The 27675-nt window shown below is 38.6% G+C and overlaps 1 protein-coding gene across 2 annotated transcripts; it reads right to left on the bottom strand.

Moving 5' to 3' along the window:
- Positions 1–24691: 24691 nt before the first annotated feature.
- Positions 24692–26539, bottom strand: LOC145071270 (uncharacterized). 2 transcript variants are annotated; one of them, XM_079018183.1, is made up of 5 exons: positions 26017–26539; positions 25832–25908; positions 25706–25742; positions 25471–25573; positions 24692–25355 (listed from the first exon to the last, which is right to left on the bottom strand). In XM_079018183.1, exons 1-5 carry the CDS (start codon positions 26276–26278, stop codon positions 24839–24841), a joined length of 996 nt encoding a protein of 331 aa, XP_078874309.1. In that variant the 5' UTR covers positions 26279–26539; the 3' UTR covers positions 24692–24838. The 2 variants fall into 2 exon arrangements, with proteins under 2 accessions (XP_078874309.1, XP_078874308.1); XM_079018182.1 differs by having other exon boundaries at positions 26005–26536.
- Positions 26540–27675: the final 1136 nt, after the last annotated feature.

Genomic DNA, 27675 nt, shown 5'->3' with positions numbered 1-27675 from the left:
TCCCTCAAAAATCCATACTGTACTTGGTAGTCCCCACTAATGATACGTTCAGCCATTGACTTTGCCCTAGCAACCTTTTGCAATAACATTCCTACCTCTAGTTTCTTGCACAAATCTTCGTGTAAAGCTTTAACTAGAATTTTAGGATTACTCTAAATTTGTTGAACAATTAAGTTTGCTACGTATCTGGAAGTGCAACCTTTAACCGCCCTTGTTTGCAAACATTTATGCTCATCATGTACTGTTTTCACCAACCAATCATGATTTTCATTATCCCTCGATATTTAGACTATCTATGGACATGTGCCTTTATTGGAAATTACATCTTTACCCTTGCACTTTTCCCTACTTCTAGTTGATGGCCCACCACCATCAACTACTTTAGATGGCTTACTTACAACACCTTTACATTTCACCGGAATCCGGATTTTGTCATTTTTTGCTAGGTATAAAGACCTCCTTGTTGCTATAGCATGTGAGTTCATGTAGTTTTTAACATCACGCTTGGTTTTGAAGACCTGGCTAATATGAAATGGTTGTACATGAACCTCTCCATGTGAGCATGTACTTGACTTACTCAACTCTTTTAGAAGTCTCTTCCTGTCATCTTCATGAAATCTTGCAAATTGATAATCATCAGTGGCAATAACTTCCAACTCATCATCAACCATGTCATTCCCTTCATCTTTTGAATGATTGTTCAAGATTACATGTTCATCTACATCAAAAACATTATGGAATTCACTCATGTCTACATCTACATCAAATTGTATGTTAGACTCATCCACATTGTATTCAATGTCATCAGAATCATCTCCACTATCCGCAGAACCATGGCCACTCTCAAAATTGAAAGCCTCTCCACTATCATCACTCACCATACCCTCTAGATTATCCACTTCAGGTTGTTGTTCAAATGAAGTTTGAACATTAAACTCACCATCATAATCAACATAAAGTGAGTAATCCTCTATAAATGGTTCATAGTCACCAATTATTGTAGTATTAGCTCCATCATCAGCTTGGCAGCTTGGTTCCTGTACATGGTAAGTTCCCAATGGTTCTTCAGTTTCAACTGCACTAGTGATCACTTCTTCTTGAGTTTCAATTTCTTGATTCACCACTTCCTCTTGAATGGCATGACTTTGTTTGCTAGCTTGTGACCTTATAAATGATAAAATACTCTTTAAGTAATCATGCCCTTCATCAACATCTAATACTTGTGACTGCTCATAATCAGGGTTCATAGACTTGTTTAGATCAAGATTTCTACTACATGATCCTGCTTCTCTCCTACAAGGTTTCTTTCTATTCATTTCCGGTGACACACTATCAGGCTCCAACTCTTCAATAACAACTTTAGAAGGAGACTTGTAATAACTAGCTACCCTTGTCTAACCAGTTTCAATATACACCCTAATAAGCCTGTGTTTAGGGACATATGATACCATTTTAAGTACATCTTGGTCATTACCAAAAGGCATTAAGCCATAGTCCAAAGGGTATTCAGGGATACAGAAATGGTAGTAAAGGGTTTGCTCAGTTTTGTACCCTAGTTTTCGGACCGTGTCTTCAAGCTCATGAACTGAAAATAAATCAGTGTCAACATCATCTACATATGCTACAACACATCAACGTATTTCCTTCCAGATGCTTTGGTGAAGACACCACTGTAGTGTATCTTTAACGTGAAATAGTTGTCATATCCTTCTACAAACACAAAAAAAGAGTAAAATCAATGATTTCTCTACGTGAACACAATCGACCAAGAAAAAAACAAGTTTTGTTGTAGTACTGTATCGTATCTTTTTCCTAAGTCCTCCACGGTTACAAATTTTTCTTGAAAACACCATATTGATAGCACCATTGCAATTCCTGCAGCAAAAGACCCTAAATCCCAATTTTTGTTCTTGCTTCTACGATGGGAATGAACCTGATGAATACAGATGTAATTGGTTATCTTCTTGGGAGAGGGACAGGTAGTGACGTGCAAGCGTAATAATTTCATATTAAAGAGAGAAGGTTACAACTGAAATGACGAAATTACCCCTGCAATATAAAATTAAAAAATGAGTTAACGGTGAAATACTAACGGAGTGAGCCAGAAGGACCAAACGTTAAAAGTTTTGAAACCATAGGGACCATCTGTGAGGTTTTTTGAACATAGGGACTAAACTTGATATTTTTGAAAAGCACAAGGACCATTTTTGAAGTTTTGTCATATATATATATATATATATATATATATATATATATATATATATATATATATATATATATATATATATATATATGATTTGGATCTCTAAATCCAAATTAATTGATGATTAATATGATTCAAAAGGAAGTCTAGCGCTTAGTTTTAATCATTACTTTATCAATATATCATCAATGTTTTATTAAAATTTTATTTGTGAGTTTCGGGGAATTTTTTTTTTGAAACGGCGGAGTTATATTAAACTGTGTATTAGGGAACGTTAGACCATACCTAAAGGAATTGGTAGCCCGAAATTGAATCCTATATTGATGAGTGAATGGAATGAAATTTTAGATCATGAAATAAAGTTTAATATAGCTTAGAAATGTATCATCTAATCTCAAATGGTTATTTCCAATTCAGATAAGTAAGCCAAGGAACTCCAATTTCATTATTTTAGTGATTTCATGTAATATGTAATATGATGATTTTGAGTTAATATGTTAGATTTAAATGTAGTTTTTCTTTTAATAATGAATTGATTTTGTTTGAAAACCAATGTATGTTACAAAACTATTTGAAAATATCAAATGAATCAAATATATGAAGATCTAGGTACATTTTTGTTTGATTAAGCATTCAATAGAACATATTAACTTATATTCATAATTTGCGCTTTAATTCTAAAATTTATATATTTAACTTGTGAATTATAGTTTAATGATGGAATCAAATGTCATTTATTGTTTTTAAACAAAATTTTAAATGATATTTAGTCAACTAGATCATAGGAACTAAAATGTTTAAGGATGGGAATGGTTTGGACTCATAGAGTATCAAGGGCTAAAAATCATGAAAGTAGTCATCAAACATGTCTGCTCGTATACGTAAGGGTTCACTTTGGGATCCACTTGGCTAAGTACCTTAATGTTCAACACAAATAGGGTTTTTTGTAACTTGATTGTAACAACCGAAAAATTGTTAACTTTTATCAACAAATCATGTAGCACCTGGTTCCCGGTACGTATTTCTTGTAATTAATAATTCTAAATTCATGCATTTTGCCTTGGACTTGGCGAGTTGAAAGACCGACTCGCCGAGTAGGAGCGGGATGAGACGCGAAGTCTGAGCCTTGGACTCGGCGAGTCGGTTCCTCGACTTGGCGAGTAGGCCCTGTTCGGCAAAAACACTAACCCGAGTGTTGGCACCCTACTTAAGCACACTAACTCGGCCTTCCTTGTCCCTAACACTTCCAGAGAGCTGTAGTGAGAGACCCTAGCCCCCATATTGTTCTTGTGAGTGATTTCTACTTGGTGCAGGAAGTTTAAAGCTTAGAAGCAGAAGGAGGAGGTTGAAGAGTGCAAGGAAGGGAGTAGATCCGAAATCTACACTGTGAGAAGCTTCCATTCAGGTAGAAAAGTTCATACCTTGATCACTAGTTCATTAGATACCATTTTGGTCCCAAATTGGTGGTTTTCGAGCCCTAAAACACCAAACTCCATGTGTTTGTGCTTAATGATCCAAAAGGACTTTAGATCTAGACCTTGTGGACGTATTAGAAGCATAAAGTTCCTGTGGATGAAGTGATTAAGGTCCCCATTGAGTATATGACCTCATAAAGAGCTTGGATTTGCCTTTTGAAGCTTTTAGGGCCATGCATGCACGTAAAGTTTGCAACTTTACGTGATAAGAATCCCCTAGGAACATAGATCTATGGTTTTGAAGCGTTGCATGTCTCAGATTTGGTCTATATGGGAAATGGGTGAAGGGACTCGGCGAGTCCCAAAGAGGAAATCGACGAGTTCTTTGAAGACGGCCTTAGACTCGGCATGTTGGATGAACAACTCAGCGAGTCCTATGAAGATTTCCTGGTACTCGACGAGTTGTTCTTCAAACTCGGCGAGTCAGATGAAAAGTTACTGAGTAAGAGGGGTTTAGATGTTGAAGGTCCAACCCTTCGTATTTACACGCGAAATTAGCAATCTAACGTGTTGCAATAGTACCAGAAACCAAAATCCTCATAAGGGATGCTCTGGTGAGGATTTGGAAGCGAGTGGGAGGTCTACTCGTATGGACTCGGCGAGTCGGATCGCGAGCCGTTTCTATCGTCCCAAGTAATGAGTTAAGGGTGACTCAGTGAGTGGGAAGAGGGGCTTGTAGAGTAGGACCGGGTTAGTGGGAGAAGGACTCGGCGAGTCGGTGCCATGACTCGGCGAGTACAGTCAACTGGAAGTTGACTTTGACCAAGGAGTTGACCTGGGACTAGGGGTGGGTCAGTCATCTGACCTAAGGGTGTGAATGAGTGGCTAATCTATGTTTATGATTTATAGCCGGAGGATTACCGATTCAACAGTCAGGCGCTTAGCAAGCAGGCTTTCAGCAGCTACTTTTCGAGGTGAGTTACCTTCTAGTAGCTGTGGGTCTAAGGCCACAATTCCGACCCACCAGTAGGAGACATATGATAAATGATTGTCTTTGTGATATCATCTAGGTTTGTTACTACCTGATATGTTATATGCTAGCATGATATGTTGTATGTGATAATAGTAGAGTTCGGTTGTTAGGACCGAAGGGTAGTCAGACACCCCAAGTACATCTGACAGTATGTGATGATATGTTTGCATGCTGGCTTGTTATGTTATATGCGATAGAGGTAGTAGGAGGGGACTAGTCCCCGAGTTCGGGTGTTAGGACCGAAGGGTAGTTCAGGCACCCCAGATATGTCTGATAATATGCTTATGTTATGTTATATGTGATAGTAGTAGTAGGGTGAAATAGTCCCCGAGGTTCGGTTGTTAGGACCGAAGGGTAGTCAGCACCCCAGAATGGCTTGACATGGGTAGGTCGGCACCCCAGAATGGCCGTACCGGGTAGGTTGGGCACCCCAGAAATGCCTGACAGTATGTATATGATATGATTGTATGGTATGTGGTACGATGGGGGGACTCACTAAGCTTTGTGCTTACAGTTTTCAGTTTTGGTTTCAGGTACCTGTTCAGCGAAGGGGAAGAAGCCGGCGCGGTAGTGGCACATCATACACACACACTTTGGATTTCCGCATTATGAGATGTTCTGGGATTGTACTCTGACATTATTATTATTATCTTGTTTTGGGTTTTCATACACGTAATATATTTTATGAAATGACATGATCGGATGATGTTTTGCTATAAATATTTTACAAACCACTTATTTCAAATGAAATTTTTGGGCGTGAAAATTTGGTTGTTACAAGTTGGTATCAGAGCCCTGGTTTGAGGGATTCGGACACACCTTCGGGAGTGTCTGAACTCAAATCAAGGGATTAAAGGATTTCGAACAAAAATAAAAAAAAAAGTTTTCTAAAAGATTAAGTAAAGAGTTTTAAGAAAGAACGAAGTGTGTGATGTGCGCAGCCGGCCGAGCTCAAGTAGGTATTCCCCAAAGTACCCATACTATGTTATACTATGTTTATCAGTTTTAGTAGAACAACATGCTAGAATAGGACTAAGGATCTAGGAGGATGCCTTACGTGCCTGCTTTATGTGTTCCAGCCTTATGTGAATTGCATGCTAGAAATTGAGTAGACAGCAGTAGAATAGCCTGTTTAGGTTATGCCTGATAGTATGAGTTCAACATTGTATGCTAGTACAATTTCTTGATTAACGAGAGTAGTTTGCATGAGTATGCTTCCCTTAACCGAATGTTGCTTGCTCTGTGCTTAATGGGACTCTAAGTGATGGGAGTTAGCCATTAGGTGAATACACCACATCACATGTGATCAGGGTCGAATAATCTCAGAGTGTTGGATTTGGCCCTACTGCGCAGCTCTCGTCTAGGTCCAACCGTTGTAGGGACGAGTCTTTTACTCAAAGGATTATCCGAGCCTCGTCACATGTGATGGATAACTGGCATTACAAGGAGGCCTTCAGCAGCTGAGGATTGGTTTAAGTGGAGTTAGGGATTTTCCTAGGGTAAGCCTAGGATAAAGATAGCGATGATCAAAAGTGGTAGAAAGGGATCTGGTGGAGTCGAGGCAGTTCTTGAAGAAGGTACAGATAGATGTGGAAGGTAGTATGGGCCCGTACTACTAAAAGCAGAGGATCCGTACCCGAACCGAGGAAGGCCAAGATAATACCAGGGAACTTGTAATGGATGTGGTTCCTCAATAGGTATCAGTATTGCTAACAGTCATTGTTTATATATTGCAGAATGGTGGTACTACGATCGAGAACAACAGTTGGCAGTTCAGGAGAAGGATCAGGTTCTGAGCTAGGGGGTGAGAGGCTACGTGAGTTCATCGTGTCAGAGATCACCAGGGGCATCCTTGAGTCGACTCCCATTATCTTCGGGTCGATCAAGGAAGGGATAGTTGAGTTGATGGAGGATCGCCTCAGGGCATTCAGGAGCGACATGGCATCTGGCCAGTCGGGATCTCGCACACTGTCCTTTAAGAACTTCAGGGGAAGTGGTGTGCCATACTTTCACGGGGCGAAGGACCCCATAGCTGCCATGAGGTGGATTGCAGACATCGAGTTTGCACAGTTGACTAGCTTCTGCCCCGAGGGGTCGAAGGTGAGATACGTAGCAGGGTGTTTGAGAGACAGAGCTACAGACTGGTGGGAGTCTGTTGATGACTCATTGGGAGCCTCGGCTGTCAAGGCTTTGACCTGGTCGGACTTTGTGACCAGGTTCTGGGCAGAGTTTGCACCGGCTGTCGAGCTTTAGCAGCTGGCGAGGGAGTTTTTAGATATGAGGCAGACAACGGAGACCGTGGCGGAGATCACCGCCAAGTTCCGGGAGAGGGCGTTGTTAGTGCCCTAGTATGCAGGTGATAAGGATATGAGGCGGACCCGCTACCATGACATCCTACGAGCTGACATCCGGGAGCATGTTAGTTTTTCAGCTTGCCCTACCCTGGATTCCATGATTACCAGGGCTAGGGAAAGGGAGATTGATCTGGAGCATATCCGGAAGAGGAAGGCAGAGGAGGGAAAGGTTACAGAGGCTTCAGGGAAGAAGCCCAAGGGATCAGATGTTGGGCCGAAAGGCCGGTTAGGACCGGGCCGCTGCAGGAAATGCGTCAGGCCACATGAGGGGGCATGTAGACTGGGATCGTCGGGCTGCTACAAGTGTGGCAAGACGGGGAATTTCAGCAGGGATTGTACTGCCCCTGCATCGGTTATTCGAACGTCTGAGTTGATGTGCTTCCACTGCAACCAGAGGGCCACAAGAAGGCCAATTGCCCCCAGTTGACAGCAGCATCAGCGCCAGTAAAGGTGCCAACTCCAGCGACCCTGTGGATCACTGATGGCCAACAGGGAAAAGCAGAGGCTCCAGTGGTGAAGAGTCGAGCATTCCAGTTGACTATCGAGGAGGCACGTGGCGCTCCCGATGTGGTGACTGTTATGATTCTTTATTTATGCTTTTATGTTATGCTGCTGTAATGTTGATATGTTATATGAATGTGCTCTGCTTAGAATCGTTCCATGTGAATGGTATCCCAATTCAGGTGTTGTTAGATTCGGGGGCTACCCAATCATTTTTTCTCTTGCGCTTAGCAAGAAGTTTCCTGAGTCGTCGGGCAGGTTGGATTGCCCTTTAGAGGTGGAAATTGCCAACGATCGATTGGTGCGAGCATCAGAGGTTTTCCGGGATTGTGTATTGAGATTGTTTGAGGAGCGTTATCTGGTGGATCTGGTTCCCATACCTTTGCGGGGGAACAAGGTTATTATCGGTATGGATTGGTTAAGCCCCAATGGGGCAGTGATAGACTACGCGCAGCAGCTAGTGCGAGTCAGAGCCCCAAGTGGGGGAGAGTTGGTGATTCAGGGCGAGAGACCACAGCGAGGGCCAGCCTTATGTTCAGCGGCGAGGGAAAGGCGCTACCTCTAGCAGGGTTGTGCAGGTTATGTCGCGTATCTTACGGATGCCCGGGAGGCAGGTAGAGCGACGGTGGACGACGTGCCCGTAGTACGAGAGTTCGCGGACGTATTCGCCGAGAAGCTGCCTGGGATACCTCTAGAGCGTCAGGTGGAGTTCAGGATCGACCTAGTCCCTGGTGCGGCGCCCATAGCCAAGGCACCCTATCGGTTGGCTCCTCCCGAGATGCAGGAGTTGTCTACGCACCTGCAGGAGCTGCTAGACAAGGGATCTATCAGGCCGAGCAGTTCACCCTGCGGAGCCCCGATTTTATTTGTGAAGAAGAAGGACGGGTCGCATCGGATGTGTATAAACTATCGGGAGCTGAACAAGGTAACAATGAAGAACCGATACCCACTCCCGAGGATTGATGATCTCTTTGACCAGTTGCAGGGAGCATCTTGGTTCTCCAAGATCGATTTGCATTCAGGTTATCATTAGATGAGGGTTAGAGAGGGGGATGTGCAGATGATGCCATTTAGGCTCACCAATGCTCCTGCCACGTTCATGGACCTCATGAACAGTGTGTGCAGACCGATGCTGGATCGGTCTGTGATAGTTTTCATTGATGAAATCTTGGTTTATTCCAAGACGCAGGAGGAGCACGAGGGGCATCTCTGAGAGGTGTTGGAGACCCTTAGGAGAGAGAGATTATATGCTATGTTCTCCAAGTGTGATTCTGGTTGCGTGATGTGTAGTTTCTTGGGCACCTTGTCAACCAGGACGGGATTTCAGTAGACCCAGCCAAGGTAGAGGCCATGATGAGATGGGAGGTTCCGAAGTCTCCATCTGAGATTCGGAGTTTCCTGGGTTTAGCAGGATATTATCGGAGATTCATCCAGGATTTCTCCAAGATAGTCGTACCATTGAACAGGCTAACAAGGAAGGTCGTGGTCTTTCGTTGGGGGCCTGAGCAGCAGCCAGCGTTCGATACACTGAGACAGAGATTGTGCGAGGCGCCAATATTATCCATGCCAGAGGGCATAGAGGATTTTGTTGTGTACTGCGATGCGTCCATCTCAGGTTTGGGCGCGGTATTGATGCAGAAAGGGCATGTCATCGCCTACGCGTCGAGGCAGCTGAAGCCTCACGAGGCGAATTACCCTCAAGATTTGGCGTCATTACCTCTATGGGGTTCGCTGTACCATTTACACGGACCATAAGAGTTTGAGGTACCTCATGGATCAGCCGAATCTAAACATGAGGCAGCATCGGTAGTTGGACGTGGTAAAGGATTACAATTCTGAGATCCTTTATCACCCAGGGAAGGCCAATGTGGTGGCCGATGCGCTTAGCCGTAAGGCAGCGCCGCTCCGAGATATCTGCCTACGAATGACAGTAGTGACTCCGTTGTTGGAGCGGATTCGGGAGGCTCAACAGGAGGCCATGAAGGAGGAACATCGGAAGAGTGAGCGGATTGTGGGGCAGGTTTCCTCCTTCGACTATGATAGCCGAGGGTTATTGACTCTTCACCGTAGGGTGTGGGTCCCTTATCATGGTGGCGTGTGTCAGGTTCTGATGGAGGAGGCGCACAAATCCCAGTTCTCTATTCATCCCGGGGCGACGAAGATGTATCGGGATCTTCGTCTAGACTATTGGTGGCCATGCATGAAGCGGGATGTGGCTTGGTATGTTGAGCGGTGTTTGACCTGCAGGAAGGTTAAGGCCGAGCATCAGAGACCACACGGAAAGATGCAGACGTTGGACATCCCGTTGTGGAAATGGGAAGATATTACGATGGATTTTATCACAAAGCTTCCCAGGAGCGCGCGAGGAGTGGATTTGATATGGGTCATCGTGGTTCGATTGACCAAGAGTGCCCATTTTATTCCAATTCAGGAGAGCATATCGGCCGAAAAGTTGGCCGACATCTATATCAGGGAGATAGTGGCGCGGCACGGGGTGCCAGTATCCGTGATTTCAGATAGGGATGTGCGTTTTACTTCTAGGTTTTGGAAGAAATTTCATGACGAGTTGGACACTCGTCTGCATTTTAGCACCGCCTTTCACCCGCAGACAGATGGTCAGAGCAAGCGGACCATCCAGACTCTAGAGGATATGTTGCGGGCATGCGTGCTAGACTTCGGTGGTAGCTGGGATACCTATCTTCCTCTAGCTGATGTAGTGCTCAAGACGACCGAAAAGATTCAGCAAGTTCGAAGTAGGCTTCAGACTGCACAGAGTCGGCAAAAAAGTTATGCCGACAAGTGCCGTTCAGACTTGGAATTCCAAGTCGGGGATATGGTTCTTTTGAAGGTGTCACCATCGAAAGGCGTCATCCGATGCAGAAAACAAGGCAAGTTGGGCCCAAGGTACATCGGGCCATTCAGGGTTGTAGCCTGGGTGGGCAAGGTGGCATATAAGTTGGATCAGCCAGCCGAACTCAGCTAGATCCACAGCATTTTCCACGTCTCTCAACTGCGTAAGTGTTTGGTGGACGACTCGGCAGTGGTGCCTTTGGAGGATATTCAGGTCGATGATAGCCTGAATTACATCGAGCGGCCTGTGGCAATCCTCGACAGGAAGCCGAAGGATCTGAGGAACAAGAGGGTGGAACTCGTAAAGGTGCAATGGCAGCACTAGTAAGGATCAGAGTGGACTTGGGAGCCGGTGGAAGAGATGATGGAGCACTACCCCGAGCTATTTCAAGATCGAGCAGTAGACTTCGAGGACGAAGTCTAAAATAAGTGGGGGAGATTTGTAGCACCTAGTTCCCAGTACGTATTTCTTGTAATTAAAAATTCTAAATTTATGCATTTTTCCTTGGACTCGGCGAGTTGAAGGACCGACTCGCCGAGTAGGAGCGGGATGAGACGCGAAGTTTGAACCTTGGACTCAGCGAGTCGGTTCCCTGACTCGGCGAGTAGGCCCTATTGGGCAAAAACCCTAACCTGAGTGTTGGCACCCTATTTAAGCACACTAACTCGGCATCCCTTGTCCCTAACACTTCCAGAGAGCTGTAGTGAGAGACCCTAGCCCCCATATTGTTCTTGTGAGTGATTTCTACTTGGTGAAGGAAGTTTGGAGCTTAGAAGAAGAAGGAGGAGGTTGAAGAGTGCACGGAAGGGAGTAGATCCGAAATCTACACTGTGAGAAGCTTTCATTCAGGTAGAAAAGTGTTAGATTAATGTCTAAGTCCATAACTATATTTGGTATGTACTAGACCCGACCCGGCATGGTCCATTTGGGTTGCATGGCATCATGCACTTGGATAGACTAAATGAGAGAAATAAGACACTTATGGTTATTAATATATTATAAGTTCTAATATATTAATAATAAGAATAATAATATTTAATCAGTATTGATCAAGAATTAATTTAGAATTAATTTAGAATTAATTATGTGATCAGAAGAAGACTAATTAAATATATGGGTTGATTGTGTAAATCATCCATAACTTATATAGTGGGCCAAAGCTCCATGGATAATCAAGTTGTGTTAAACCCATATGATGCTCCATGGAGGTTACATAACCCACGGGTCATGGAAATGAAAGGTCATGACAATTAGGGTTTACATGGTGTAACCCTAATTGTAACATACTATATAAGCATCATATTATTCAACAAAATCGGCCACTAGTGTGTGTAAAAGAAGGGCTAGCCGATTTCATGAAGTGTGGATTTCTCTCTAAGTTATTCCAAGAGCATTTGATGTTGTGTGAGTCATTTGAGGTGTCACATTTGAGGCACTAGGCACTCAATCCCCATGGAGTCAAGCTACACTACAAGAGGTATGTATTCTATCTTATATTATTACCCAAGTATCTATGATTGTATGCTAGATAGGGTAATACCTTGGAATATTAGTATTTGCATTTATATTAGAGAAAACATAGATCCAAGGTATTTAGGGTCGCATGTACACCATAGGAGTGTTAGAATGCTCAAACCCCAACAGTGGTATCAGAGCCATAGGTTATTTTCTGTTATATTGATGCAAGTATTTTATTTTCAAAGTTGAAAAAAAGGAAAAAAAAAACATGAAGTTTGTCAAATTTTAAGATAATTACTTGTTCTTGTGAAAAACTAATTATTTGTAAAATTTGAATAATTTGCTATATGAGTTGAATTATGTCAAATTTAGTAAAAGATAAAATGATATGATTATTTTATTAGTTTTAAAAGTTTGATCTAAAGAGTTTTATCTTTTGAAACCTCCATAAGTTATGGATATGAAAAGGTTTTAAAAAAAATTGACTCAAAGTTTTTATAGAGTTACAAAATTTTGTGTTAATGTTTTAAAGAATTCCATAACTTAAGAATAAGTTATGGATCACCAAAAGTTTTTTGTGTTACCTTGTTTTATGATTGAATTTAGATTAATGGAAAACAAATTATGTGATAGTTGGTTTTAATCCAAATTAATCTAAAAGAAGTTCATAAAATGTGTTTATGTAACTTAAAAGTCACATTTACGAATCTTAAAACTTATAAAAGTTGTCATAGGTTACAAAATGAAGAGTCTTTTTTCTCATTAAATTGTTTTATGACTCCATAGCTTGTCCTCAAGTTATGGATGTTCAAGAGTCTCTTCATTAAAGTTTTTAAAACTTTAATTAAACTCATAAGTTATGAAAATCCAATAGTTTTGAATAGTTTCAAAACTTTCCCTCAAGTTTTGGAATTTGTAAAGTTTTCCCCATGAATACTTTAATTCCAAGTTAAGCCCTTAGAATTTTAAAAGTTAAAATTCAACCCTTATACTTTATAATATTATAAGTTAATATATATATATATATATATATATATATATATATATATATATATATATATGTATGTATAAGAGTAAAGTCAGTCTTACCGTTAGTAGGCCTCATTCACGAAGCCAGTCTATAAGGGGGTATAAGGTTACTGCCTATAAAATGGCAGTTTAATGGGTGTCCACTCTCACCCACCGCTTCCTTGACCGGTGGAGGGTCGTTAGCCGAACGGGTAGGACAAGGACTAGAATTCTCCCTTCATTAAAAGTATTAATGATAAATACTAAGTAACTATACTCTTATAAATACCCAATCTTAGTTACTTAGGAAAATGTGAATAAGGTGCTAATCCATGAAATTACACTTTGCACTTTGTTTAAGTCGGTTAGTGGAGCATGTGTGGTTAACCGGCACACTAACTCGTATTTAACAAGGTAGGAAAAGGGTAACTTAATGTTTATCATAGTATCGATGGAGCGTGTGTGGTTAACCGGCACATTGATTGAGGGGTAAACACTTAAGGGTACCAAGTAATTTGCATGGTTACTTCACACCTTGTTTTGTTATCCTCGGCATCCCAATCACAAAACCTGAAGGGCACACTCGAGATTGAAATATGCTATTGAAAAGTTCAATGAATCTCAAAAGATCTAGGAGTTTCAAATCCAATTAAAACCTAATAATACATTTCATTTATCTTGGTGGAAATTGGTGAATCGTCATTCACCTACCTTCAAATATTTTATAGCTTGGATTACGGTATCCCTCTTCTAAGTTATAAAATAGTTTGTTGGGTCCTAGCCTTAATATCTCATATTGGGTGTCATATTAAGGACTTTATATCAACTATCTTGAATATCTCCCAAAAGATGTCTAAGTTCAGACATCTATGATCTTCCCAAATCTCTTGGAACTTTACTTCTTTCACCTTCTCCAATTATTCTCCCTAACCCACAAGTTATTGAAAAGTTTAAGGTCACTCAATCCCTATTGGCAAGCAAGGTCTATGTGTGATCACATCTTGGAGATGAAGTCACGTATTGACAAGCCGGGAGAGTTGGGTGTCAAAGTCTAGAGGAAGTGGATGTTCAATCACTTTATAAGTCACATAGTGAATTCCTTTGGGACTCCTATGAAATAGACTATGACAAGACCCTTAATGATCTTATTTATTTGCTTGGTGCTGCTAAATCAGAAATGATTTGGTGTACTTGTAAATCAAATTTGATTAGGAGATCAACTTCCCAAAACTTTATGGACAGGGATAATAGTGACATAGGAAAGCCAGAAAAGCATTCTCTTCCCAATGGAAAGGGATTGGCCATAGTCAACTTGGTTGACCAAATGGTAAAGTGAAATGCTAAGTCTGAGATAGTCCCATGTACTATTACCTAAGGGTCCATATGTTTCTATTTCCAAAGGAAGGGGCTTTGGTTACGAAGCTGCCAAACTTACCTAAGGATGATAAAGTCAATAAGTTTGACTTTATTTCAAGTAAAGTCCATTCTCTAACTCTATTAAGTTCTCTTATTACATGATGTGACTGGGTCACATGTTGATGTTTTAAGAATCAAAGAAAACTAAAGAAACTTAAAGGAAGTATATGCTAATTCTGATTGCGAAGATGGATTTCGATCGCATGGTTCGGTGATCAGAATTTTTGAGCTGTTGCTTATGAGTTATGATATATTGCTTAGGTATAGATAACAATAAGGTTTTCATATAGATTATAAGGATACGGTTTTCCGCAAAGTTTTAAAATAAAAGGAAAATTATTTGATTTCATTTATTTTAAGTATCCTTACAATGACATTTGTGGAAAAATTGTTGCTTATAAGATTCCATTGATAGCAATATTGAAAATGGATTTGATTCTTTCGTCTGTGGTAGTGTCTAATTTTACCAAATAAGGAAAGATTCTCATCACCCAAGTTTAAATTGGACCAAAACTTGGAATCATGCAAGTTGTGTAGTATGATGAGTGAGAATTTTCATCTTTGGAAAATTAAGACTAATTCCTTGTTCACATGTTAAGTGAGTCAAGTGAAGGACTAAGGGATCGAGTACACATTCTTGTGCACTAATCAATTACACCACAAAATATCAATAAGACTATTCGTCATGTTTTACTAAAGTTTAGTAAATGTGGTTACACTTAAAAGTTTAAGTGTAATTCTGATACATTGGAAAATTTTCGATGTATGGCAGAACGGATGAGAAGAATAAAATTAGGCAGAAAGGATAAAAGTTTCTCAAATCTGAAAAAAATGGGAGAGTAATTTAGCATCATGTTATGTGATCATCTTAATGATTTAGAACTCATGTCACAATTAGTCCTCTAAAGTCATCTTAGTGTATTCTTATGACTAAGAAGAGGAATCATGAATTGTTGAAATGATGAAATCAAGAAGATGAGTCATGCTTCCTTCCAAAAACAATTCATAGAGTCATACTCCAAGATTGTAACTTGAGTGACATATCTTAAAGGAAGGTTTATTAACACTAGTCAAATGTAAGAGTAAAGTGTGTCCTACTCTTATACATTTGAAATTGGTAAGTTGTGATGTTTTGGATAAAAACAAAGACCAACTAAGACCAATTGTGTGAAGTTTTTGTCTTGATAAAGAATCCAAACTATCTCTTGAATATTTGGCAAGATAGTCTTGTATGTCAAGAGGACAGTGGAAGTCTTAAAGATCCTGAAAAGAATTTCATGATCTAATCAGGAATAAAAACCTGTAATTTAACACTAGCACACGACGTGAGGTTTATAACCTATCGTGTTGACATCTGTGCCCATTCCAGTTAAAGTTGGCTTTGCATATGAGTTCTTAGAGTTCTCAATTGGTTGCATAACAACTTGGAAGCAATGGCAGGCCCTGGAGCTGCCAGGTGGCAAGAAATTAAGATTGAGTTCAGTCCATATGAGTTTGGATTTGTCATTAACCGTGTCTTGTGATTATGGTTTTGACAAATTCACATGGATAAGAACACATACACCATAAAATCTAAGGGTCATAAGGTTTCTCTCCGATTCATGAAAATGATGGTGAGGAAACACTTCCACCAAGTAGATTTAAAGTAGATAGCAAAGATCTAAACAATTGAGACTATGATTACGGTATCCCTTTTCATAGTTCTAAAATTTTTTAGACACATCTGTGAGCTATCTAAGATAAGGTGTATGATTTTGATAAAGTCTTATCAAGGAAATCTTGTCTCAGAAATCTGAACTTTGGTAAGAAAGTCAGTAAACTATTGACTTCTAGAAGTCCAGCTGATTTCTGAGTACATGTCAAAGCTAGTGGGAGCATAAGTGTTATGCTAATAATCATCATGTTAGTGGGAGATGATAATTATGATAAAGGTTGCAAGTTAGCAATGTTAATTCTAGAAAACAAAACTTTCAATTCGTGGAGTTGCAGGGGTTGAAAAGTTGTTTTGCTATCATTAAGGGAGAGGAAATTATACTTCATTTCAATTCTAAAAGCTTAGATTGAGATTTTAATCATCTTTAGTCAAGAATATATATATATATATATATATATATATATATATATATGAATTTTATGTTGGTTTGGTTCAACTTAAGAAAATTCTATATATTGTGTTCTTAAAATTCGATTATGATTAGAACATCCCTCTTCATAGTCAAATTTTGAGAACATGGCAAATAAAAAATATTGTAGCAAAAGACTGGTCTTCAATCATGTCTTTATGTGAGACATCATGAATCGTGTCCCATTTGCTTTGGGTATAGGATCGATTGCATGTGCTATAATATTCACCTTTCTAAAATTTTCCAAATGCCTGGAGCATTACGAAGGGAAAAGGTCTAGAATTGGATATGACTAAAATGATCAAGCAATTGTCGAGGACAATCTAAGGTTTACCAAAGATTGGTTGCTCAGGGACAGTTGGAAGTATAGTGTTAATTTTTGGAAGAACCATATTAACATATTCTTAAAAAAGGCAACTCTTGTTCAGAAGTGATAGTCAAAATGGGAATATGGAAATGATTCCATAGGTGGAAGTTGTTCAATTTGTGTAAGATTAGGAAAAATTAATGCAAGAAGGATGTTTCCATGGAGTTGATCTCCATTGGAATACTCTGTAATGTCTATTGACAAGTCTTTGTGACTTTGTGCATAAGCATTACAAGAGGATCAATGCATATAAGTTTAAAATCTAACAGATTTCGATAAATGATAGGAATTTGGAATTCTTACATTTTCGATAAGGATTTGGGAGTGTGAAATTAGAATCATTGAAATTATGTTCAATTGGTTTATTTCACAAAGTACGGATCATAGACAAACATAGAGTGTATACTTAGTGTATGGCAAAGCTATTGTTTAGAAAACATAGTGTACATGCTTGGAGCATGGGACAACTAGTGTTTTTTAAATTCAAGTATAAAGTTGATAAAACCGAAACAAAGAATAATGAGTAATCAATATGGTGATAAATAAAAAGTGTTTTATTTATATTCATAGTTTTGATACCATATTAGATTCATTTATTCTTGTGTTTCATTTTGCATGTTTTGACTTCCAGAATAAACTAGGTTATTCTTCCTGAATGACTAAGTTATTTAAACCATCCACAGTCGGTCATATGTTGGAAGTAGATATGAATCAAGACTGTTATGGGTTGGCTTGTAGAGGTTAAAGTTGGTGGACAAAGTGGTGCTACAACACTCATGAGTGCTCATAAGTTCTGAGTATTGGATTCAACCCGCGCTCATTTGAATCACTTCATGGATTTTATCACGAGTGATCATAAGACGATAATATCTTATATTCTTCAAACCTAGAGATATGAGTTGTTACTATGAGTTGATAGTACATTGATTGCACGAAAACGCATTGGTAACTCGATGTTATAAAGTGTGCCTTTGTGTATGACTCAAAAAGTAGTAGAACAAGCCATATGAGTCGAAGTTTATCCATTCCTTTTACCTTCGGGATAAAAGCGATATATGTGGGCCCCTCGATGATTTAGTGATGACACATGTGAGTGCTTGGCCAAGCCAGGACTGATTTGATCTGTTCAATCAGTCAGTCGTCATAAATCGAAAATCGGGAAACAACAAATGGACAGAGAGAATGATTATTAATCCATGTCTCAGTCCATATGATATCTAGAATGGAGGAATATATGATCCCTTATCTAATGGACAAGTCATTGACAAGGTCAGAGTTCAGTTACAAGGTCAGAGTTCGGTAGCGGCTTTTGAGAGCTACGATTGCTAGTTGGGTTTCGAAGTCATACGCAATAATAGTTTTAGACTTATCCAAGTGGGAGACTGTTGGATTAATGTCTAAGTCCATAACTATATTTGGTATGTACTTGACCCGACCCGGCATGGTCCATTTGGGTTGCATGGCATCATGCACTTGGATAGACTAAATGAGAGAAATAAGACACTTATGGCTATTAATATATTATAAGTTCTAATATATTAATAATAAGAATAATAATATTTAAGTAGTATTGATCAAGAATTAATTTAGAATTAATTATGTAATCAAAAGAAGACTAATTAAATATATGGGTTGATTGTGTAAATCATCCATAACTTATATAGTGGGCCAAAACTCCATGGATGATCAAGTTGGGTTAAACCCATAGGATGCTCCATGGAGGTTACATAACCCATGGGTCATGGAAATGAAAGGTCATGACAATTAGGGTTTACATGGTGTAACCCTAATTGTAACATACTATATAAGCATCATATTATTCAACAAAATCGGCCACTAATGTGTGTAAAAGAAGGGCTAGCCGATTTCATGAAGTATGGATTTCTCTCTAAGTTATTCCAAGAGCATTTGATGTTATGTGAGCCATTTGAGTTGTCACGTTTGAGGCACTAGGCACTCAATCCCCATGGAGTCAAGCTACACTACAAGAGGTATGTATTCTATCTATATTATTACCCAAGTATCTATGATTGTATGCTAGATAGGGTAATACCTTGGAATATTAGTATTTGCATGTATATTAGAGAAAACATAGATCCAAGGTATTTAGGGTTGCATGTACACCATAGGATTGTTAGAATGCTCAAAACCCAACAAAAAGTTCATACCTTGATCACTAGTTGATTAGATACCATTTTTGTCCCAAATTGGTGGTTTTCAAGCCCTAAAACACCAAACTCCATGTGTTTGTGCTTAATGATCCGAAAGGACTTTAGATCTAGACCTTGTAGACGTATTAGAAGCATAAAGTTCCTGTGGATGAAGTGATTGAGGTCCCCATTGAGTGTATGACCTCATAAAGAGCTTGGATTTGCCTTTTGAAGCTTGTAGGGCCATGCATGCACGTAAAGTTTGCAACTTTACGTGATAAGCATGCCTTAGGAACATAGATCTATGGTTTTGAAGCGTTGCATGTCTCATATTTGGTCTATATGGGAAATGGGTCAAGAGACTCGGCGAGTCCCAAAGAGGAACTCGACGAGTTCTTTGAAGACGGCCTTAGACTCGGTGAGTTGGATGAACAACTCGGCGAGTCCTATGAAGATTGCCTGGTACTCGACGAGTTGTTCTTCAAAATCGGCGAATACCGAGTGAGAGGGGTTTAGATGTTGAAGGTCCAACCCTTCGTATTTACACGCGGAATTAGCAATATAACGTGTTGCAATAGTCCCAGAAACCCAAATCCTCATAAGGGATGCTCTGGTGAGGATTTGGATGCGAGTGGGAGGTCTGCTCGTATGGACTCGGCGAGTCAGATCGCGAGCCGGTTCTATCATCCCAAGTAGTGAGTTAAGGGTGACTCAGTGAGTGGGAAGAGGGGCTTGTAGAGTAGGACCGGGTTAGTGGGAGAAGGACTAGGTGAGTCGGTGCCATGACTCGGCGAGTCCAGTCAATTGGAAGTTGACTTTGACCAAGGAGTTGACCTGGGACCAGGGGTGGGTCAGTCATCTGACCTAAGGGTGTCAATGAGTGGCTAATCTATGTTTATGATTTATAGCCGAAGGATTACCGATTCAGCAGTCAGGCGCTTAGCAAGCAGGCTTTCAGCAGCTACTTTTCGAGGTGAGTTACCTTCTAGTAGCGGTGGGTCTAAGGCCACAATGCCGACCCACCAGTAGGAGACGTATGATAGATGATTGTCTTTGTGATATCATCTAGGTTTGTTACTACCTGATATGTTATATGCTAGCATGATATGTTGTATGTGATAATAGTAGAGTTCGGTTGTTAGGACAGAAGGGTAGTCAGACACCCCAGGTACGTCTGACAGTATGTGATGATATGTTTGCATGCTGGCTTGTTATGTTATATGCGATAGAGGTAGTAGGAGGGGATTAGTCCCTGAGTTCGGTTGTTAGGACCGAAGGGTAGTTCAGGCACCCCAGATATGTCTGATAATATGCTTATGTTATGTTATAGGTGATAGTAGTAGTAGGGGTGAAATAGTCACCGAGGTTCGGTTGTTAGGACCGAAGGGTAGTCAGCACCCCATAATGGCTTGACATGGGTAGGTCGGCACCCCAGAATGGTCGTACCGGGTAGGTCGGGCACCCCAGAAATGGCTGACAGTATGTATGTGATATGATCGTATGGTATGTGGTACGATGGGGGGACTCACTAAGCTTCGTGCTTACAGTTTTTAGTTTTGGTTTCAGGTACCTCTTCAGCGAAGGGGAAGGAGCCGGCGCGGTAGTGGCACATCATACACACACACACTTTGGATTTCCGCAATATGAGATGTTCTGGGATTGTACTCTGACATTATTATTATTTTCTTGTTTTGAGTTTTCAGACACGTAATATGTTTTATGAAATGACATGATCGGATGATGTTTTGCTATAAATATTTTACAAATTAATTATTTTAAATGAAATTTTGGGGCGTGAAAATTGGGTTGTTACAAATCAAAAATCAAAAATTAAAAGATATTAATGAGAAACTGATAAAAGAAATTGGTGGAGCTTAATGAGATGATTATGTGGATATAAATATTATCGAAAATAGAGCTCGTATGAAGATGTTATGGCCATTCGAAAATTACATTTTCATTTTGAAAATTTCACCGAAAACCTGAAAGTGCGGAGTGCCCTTTAAAAGGAGCGGCGCGCCTTGCCGCTAAGTCATGTAAAACAAGTGTCGATCAAAGATTACACTAGGCATTCATCAGAACACATGACAGCTCCAGAGATGACACTTGTCTAGGGCGTGGTGCGTCCTAAGGAAGATGCGACACGCCTCACAGCCTATAAATATGTCTCTTTCGTCATTTGTTGTGCGTATTGCCGACGAGAGCGTTGAGCAGTTACTTATCGATCTGCATTTTACGGAATCACGTACTGATTTCGGTATACTAAAAATGTAATGTATGTAAGGTATAATCGTTTAACTAGTTACTTGTTTGCTATTTATAATACAGTATTCATAGAACGAGGGTCAGGACCCGAGGTAGACTGTTTGGTTATAATACGGTGCTATTATACACCTAACGACATGACATGATTTTTAATCTGGTTAGAAAAAACTATAAGCCCTAAACTATGGGTTAACCTAAAGTGACTTATCAAATAAACGATTTATGGGGTTAATTCGTTTAGTGATTATACGATGAGACTCAATGAGTCAGGTAACAAATGATTACCTGATTTGGTTAGTAGTCAAACAAAGGAATACCGTAGCAAGTCTATACAAGTTCTAAGGAACTTGTTATATTATCAAAATAGGTTCGTATGGGTGTTAGACTAGAAAGTGGTACAAGACGTAAGGTTAGACTAGCAGTTAGTCTTCACTTATTAGCCCGTTGAGTAGATTTGGATTTTCTAGATACATAGCAAAGTAAATATTTTTATGTGAAAGAAATGTGAATGCATCACTAATTGTGACTCTTTGATTATATGAAAAGTATTTCATTGTTAAAGATTATAACACATAATTCCTTGTCTTCCTCGGTTAAGGAAAAAGGGACATTGCTAGTTATTTGATAAATTGTCAGATTATATATATTATAGTTGGGCGATGAGAGCTCCGAATGAGCTCAACATCCATGTGATTAATTATTGATTTTTATGGAGAAAGCCTATTTGTGAATTTGCTTTGTAAGCTCAATTGAGAGCTATTTGAAGTAAGAAGCATATACACAGATATGCTTCTTATTTCAAATAGCTTTCTATTGAGCTTAGAAAGCAATTCACAAGTATTGGTGTCGAAAGCTTGAAGGAACATTATTGAGAAAAAGATATGAAATGTTTTTACAATTGAAGAATTGAACAAAGTGAATGATTAATCTCGCATTTGAATCTCTATAAAGAGCATGTGTGAAAGGATAAGATTGCCTTATCGGTTTCCGGATCAACATGAGTATGATGGATTAATGTGGCAGGTTTGCATGTAATGACATGGATCTGTCTTGGATTAGTCCCTAACAATGGGACACAGGTGTAACCGATATGGGTTAACACTAGTCTGGTTGATTCGTTCCTCAGTTGGTCGCACTTTCTAGGATTCTACTTGCTAAAATTTATGTGCTAAAGTCTGTGTAAAGAATAACTTTATAATATTTGAAATAAAGAAAATAAAGAGATTTTGTGTTAAAACCCATGTAGCTTACCAGACTTTTGTGTGACCTGTTTGTTTAAATGTGTTAAATGTGTTATGTACTCAGGTATAGAAGTGAAAGGGGATATCACAATCAATGATGATGACAAAAGTAATAGAGAAGTTTGTTAAATCCTTTTCTCTTTACTACAACTATTGATATTGTTTGTAACACCGGAACATTGTAAACTTTGATAATTATTGAAAAGGATTGTAAAAGTGCATTTTTGTTAATAAAAAATGGTGTTTAAAAGTTAGGATATTACATTTGTCAATTCAAGTTCAAATCAGGTCTTGTTTTCTCCTATGTATTTTTATGGTCTTGAGGATGAATTAAAAGCAATACAACTTTAATTATGAGATTAAGTAAATTACCCAACTGATGTTAACATAGGTGATTGCTAAATACTTCAATATCCTTTGAAGTAAAGTGAGCTTCTCAACCACTTAAGGTAAGTCTATAATAAGAGTACCTATCCCTAAACATAATCTAATAATTTTGATTGATTGATATCATATGTTCTACTTATTATGTGAATTATGAATACTTCAATACTTTGTGCCTTCTTGAAATTTATTTTTAAAGAAATTTATTCATATGGGAAAACTCTTGGTTTGAATTAAAATCATTTTGTAGCATCATATTTGTGTATTCACATAGGAAGGGATGAGACTTATGGCCACTGATAACTTGGATATCTAATTGTAGAAACAAATGTCCAGATTGATGGTTGGTGATGCCATTCTAGAAGGCCTCACTATCGAGAGGGTCTTTCAAACCCTTGTGTGATTCTAATGGTGACTTCCTAAAGCCTAGCGTTGGACATCGATGTGATATATTTATTTGGGCCCGGAGCGTGGAGTGTGGAGTGTGCTTTGTGCTAGTTTGACATTGGCCAATTATAGCTATATTTAGTTGTGAATTGTTTTATAATTTATTTATGTTATGAAGTTTATTCACAAGTTTAATCCTAATGATCTTTTCAAACACTGAAAACTATTTTTTGGAAGGTTTGACTTTGGGAATTAATAGTTGACATCAGGCATATACACCATAATTTCCAAGCCAAATGCTCGTATTTTGACACGTAGTTAAATCGTAATTGATATTGAAGACCGAAGTTAGAGATGGCATATATATACTTAATTGAGCGCAATGTGCAACGACACCAAAGAAAGTAAGATATAACTTTTCGCCTCATGTGCATTAATTTGCTTCGGAACTTTGGAGCTTGATTTGTAAATGATATGGTTTTCTTTTTGGCAACCATGGGGACCCGTCAACAATATTCAGAGATCTTGTTTCTAAATCCAAAAGCTACTGGTGTGTCAAATGTTTGGAGGCAGTGACTCACCAGAGTCTGATTTATATGGATGTCGAGAAACTGGTCCATATTTGGAAAATGTTTCAGTCACGGTCCAAATTGTTATGGATGGAAATTGGACACATGTTTTTCTTTTTTGGGTTAAACATAGATCGAAAATGTCGGCTTAAATAGTATCGTTTGGTGTTAATCCTTACTTGTGCAATCTTGATGTAGCCTTCTTGCCTGTGGCATTTGTTGTCTATATAGTACAATTTCTTTTTTCATAAATTGTTCTCGTTCTAAAAATTCAACTAGAGAGAATAAATTTGGGCACTATCAATTCAATGAGCTAAACATCATATTAAAAAATCGACAGAGATTTATGCAAAGATACAACCTACATGTAGGTTTGGGGATAACCACCAAAATCCATTATAAAACAATAAAGATGCAGGTAATGAGAGGCATCGGGAAGCACATTGCATTTGGAGGTGTTCTATTGAAGAGAAAGAGACAAGGAAGTCAGCCTTGTTCCCGGAGAGAGTATGACATTGATCAATGTTCATGCACGGGGGGATGTTTGTCCTTCGTAAATACTCCACCACCTCCATTCGCAACCCCACCACATTACGTTGATAATGTTTCAAAGTCCCCTCGTGACAAATTTTATCTTTTTCTCATCTTTGACCCTGAAAATCTCTTGGAACATGTAAACATGAAAACCCACTCCACCTCGATCTGCTTGCTAAAATGAAATAGATATGCGAGTAATCATGGAATACCAACACCTTCTATGTATATGTTTAAAATAAATCCTAAAACTTCATAACTTTCGCTGCATCAAAATCACTGCTTTTGGACTTATAATAAGGTTTCATACGTCTCCTTCATCACTATCCTGTGGGTGAATACTAAATACAAACTAAAGACAACAAACTAAGAAAAAGTCGCAGATTTCTGTTTTGAGTCATCTAAAAACTTTAATCTAGATATGCATGAAAGTTACAAAAGAGAGAAGATTAATTCGTGTCCTGGAAATTTGAATTAACATTTAGAGGTCCTTTCCAAAATACAATAACAATCAAGAAACCTTACAAAACCCTAACGAATTACGTGAGTACCAACAAGATCTCACTAGAATTCTCGAATTCATATAGTCAGATCTAGAGTACTCGACATTCTTGGATTCTTTCTGAGTTGACCTTCTTCTAACAGGTTGCGGGAAGACTCCATGCCATAATCCTTATAGTATTTTTCCTTCTTTGATGAAGAAGAAAGTAGAGACAAACACAACGCACTATCCACTTCATCATCATCCCTAGTCATACTTCCTTTCAGGCTTAATGACAAAATCAAATCAAGCCCTTCATCAAGTGGGGCTTTCCGCTTCTTTGTATTAACAAAGCTATTCATGAATTCAGGATCAATCAGACTTGACCTGGTGTTGGTCAAAGTTTCATCCTTCTCAACCTCTTGACAGGCAATCTTGCAATTTTCATCCTCATTGGATGGTTTCTTTCTCATGTAATATGCCCCATAGTTCATTATAGTGTTCATGTTAAAGTCTCCTTGGCGTCCATGGTTCAATCCATGATCTTCTATTCTAGCATTAATCATATTGTTTGTCGAAGGTCTTGATATCACATGGTTGCTCCAAGAATTCTGGCTGCATCCAATACGACGTTGAAAATGTTACATACACTTTATATACATATATCCAAGATATGAAAAGAATAAAAAGATGATAAATAATATTTCATTAAAGATTCTTGAATAAATACCTTAAATTAGCCTTAAACAACCTTTGATCGAGCCCAGGAAGTTGACAAAGATTGTGAAGAAGATGACTGTTGCTCCCAGCATAATAATCTCCCCGGTTAATTACTAAGAGAGAAATTTAAAGAAAATAAATGCTAAATCCAAGAAAAGATCAAGAATCTAAAAACCCTAATCTTTAACTTAAAGTAAGATGTGAATCAAAAGTTTCCACATATAGAATACCAGAACTATATATACCTTGATCTTGATCATCGATCTTCTTACTTCTATACATCTATATATTGAAAGAAAACCAATAAAAACATAGTGAAAGATGGAAAAAAAAATGAAAATTGTTTGATGAACTATATATATATATATCACCTGTAGATGGCTCTTTACATGAGCAATGCTAAGACCTTGGATGTTCATCAGTTGTAGAACTAATTTAGGGGTTGCTCCTTCACCAAACACAAATAAATAAAGAATTAAGTAATTCTATGCTAAAATAGCATTGGGATTCTAAGAAAACTCGATAATTGAGGAAATTTATATACTTTCTTGACCACCTAGTCGCTCCACGGCTTTAACAAAAGTGAGATGAAGATCAGGAGTCCATCTAAGCCTAGCCATCTTAGATCTTACATATGGCCTTACTCTAATGGATTCATCTTTCTTCTCACCCTCCACTTGATCCACCATGCTGTTATTCCCTGAGCTCTGGCTTGATTTGGTGTTGTTTTCATCATCAACCTCATCCTCACCAATAATGTTCCTGCAAGACAAGTGATTATTCATCTTTGAACCATTAGAATCTGCCTTTTCGATCATCTTTTTAAGTCGATCGTCTCTCCAGTTTTTAGACAGAAAGATCACAAATCAAGAGTGTTCTTTAATTCACGCATCTTGAAATCTTTGATATGGAATGAACGCAGCCTTCTCCTGCAAATCTTGATTTGAGCCAGTCAACAAATGGACATGATTACCCAACATCCTTCAAAAGTCCAAGTATAGAGAGATGGATTATCTATATTAAATAATAAAATAGGCTTTCCGATGTGCATGTGTGTACACTAGTCACATGAACATGTAGACATAGATGGACGCATGGGCCATGGGACAATACAACTTATAGCTAGGCATACATGGTATGTGAAAAATGCTTGTATGAACGAATATCGATTTGGTTGTGCAATATGTTTATATTATAATTGCTGCATGTATAGCATGGCATCAAAGCCAATTTATTAACACCTAATAAATTCTGGATATATAATTATTTATTTTGGACAACTTTTTTTCAGTTTGGAAATCTGAATGATCATTAGTTTTGATATTCATCTAGACATATTACACTACTAGAAAAAAAAAAGTAACTTCGGTTGGCAATCTGTCAAATGTCCATAGCTAAATCGTTTTGCCAACAGATTTTTTTTCTGCGGAAATTATATTAGACAATTTCAGACAACTTTTTTCAGTTTGGAAAACCGAAGGCAAATTGATAAGTAGTTTTGTTATCCATCTAGCTAGTACACTACTAGAAAGAAAAACCTAATTTCCATATGTAATCCGTTGCAATAGCGTTTTGCCGATGGATTTTGACAGACATTTTTCTGTTGAAAAAACCTCTACGGTAATATTTTCATTATGTCGAAAGTTACTAATAGACTTCGGTAATATTTTCATTATGTCGAAAGTTATTAATAGACTTCCGATGAATTTGATTTCCAATGCTATTTTTTGTTGATATATTAGGGTTCATTTTGTCACCGTTTCATCGGTAATATTATTGATCCGTAGGAAAAAAAAAAAGCTTTTTCTAGTAGTGGTAATGCAATTGTAGTAGCTAGGGTATCCACAATCCATTAGACATCTATACAACACCATCCATAACTCATTAAACATTTATTCAATTCTAATCACCATTTTATTTCTTCTATTGAACAATTCAATAATCATTGACTCCTCCATTCAACTCTATTTTATGTTATCACCCACACCCTATTCAAATTTTGTTCATTCCTAATCACTATCATATTCAACTTTTATACTACTTGTATTGTGGATGTTCTTAACTCGATAACACTCCATATAAAATAAAACTGATACTTGAACATAATTATCGAATTATCGTAATATAATTTTCAAAGAAAATAAAAAACATTGTAAAGTTATACTTCCCATTATTTCTTATTATACCATTATATTTTACAATATATCATGTTAAG

The sequence above is a fragment of the Lactuca serriola genome, chromosome 8, assembly GCF_051521515.1.
Source record: "Lactuca serriola cultivar US96UC23 chromosome 8, Lser_US96UC23_V15, whole genome shotgun sequence".
In the NCBI taxonomy this organism is placed as follows: Eukaryota; Viridiplantae; Streptophyta; class Magnoliopsida; order Asterales; family Asteraceae; genus Lactuca; species Lactuca serriola.
Note: the sequence above shows the minus strand (reverse complement) of the source record. Positions and strands in the feature narration are given on the sequence as shown.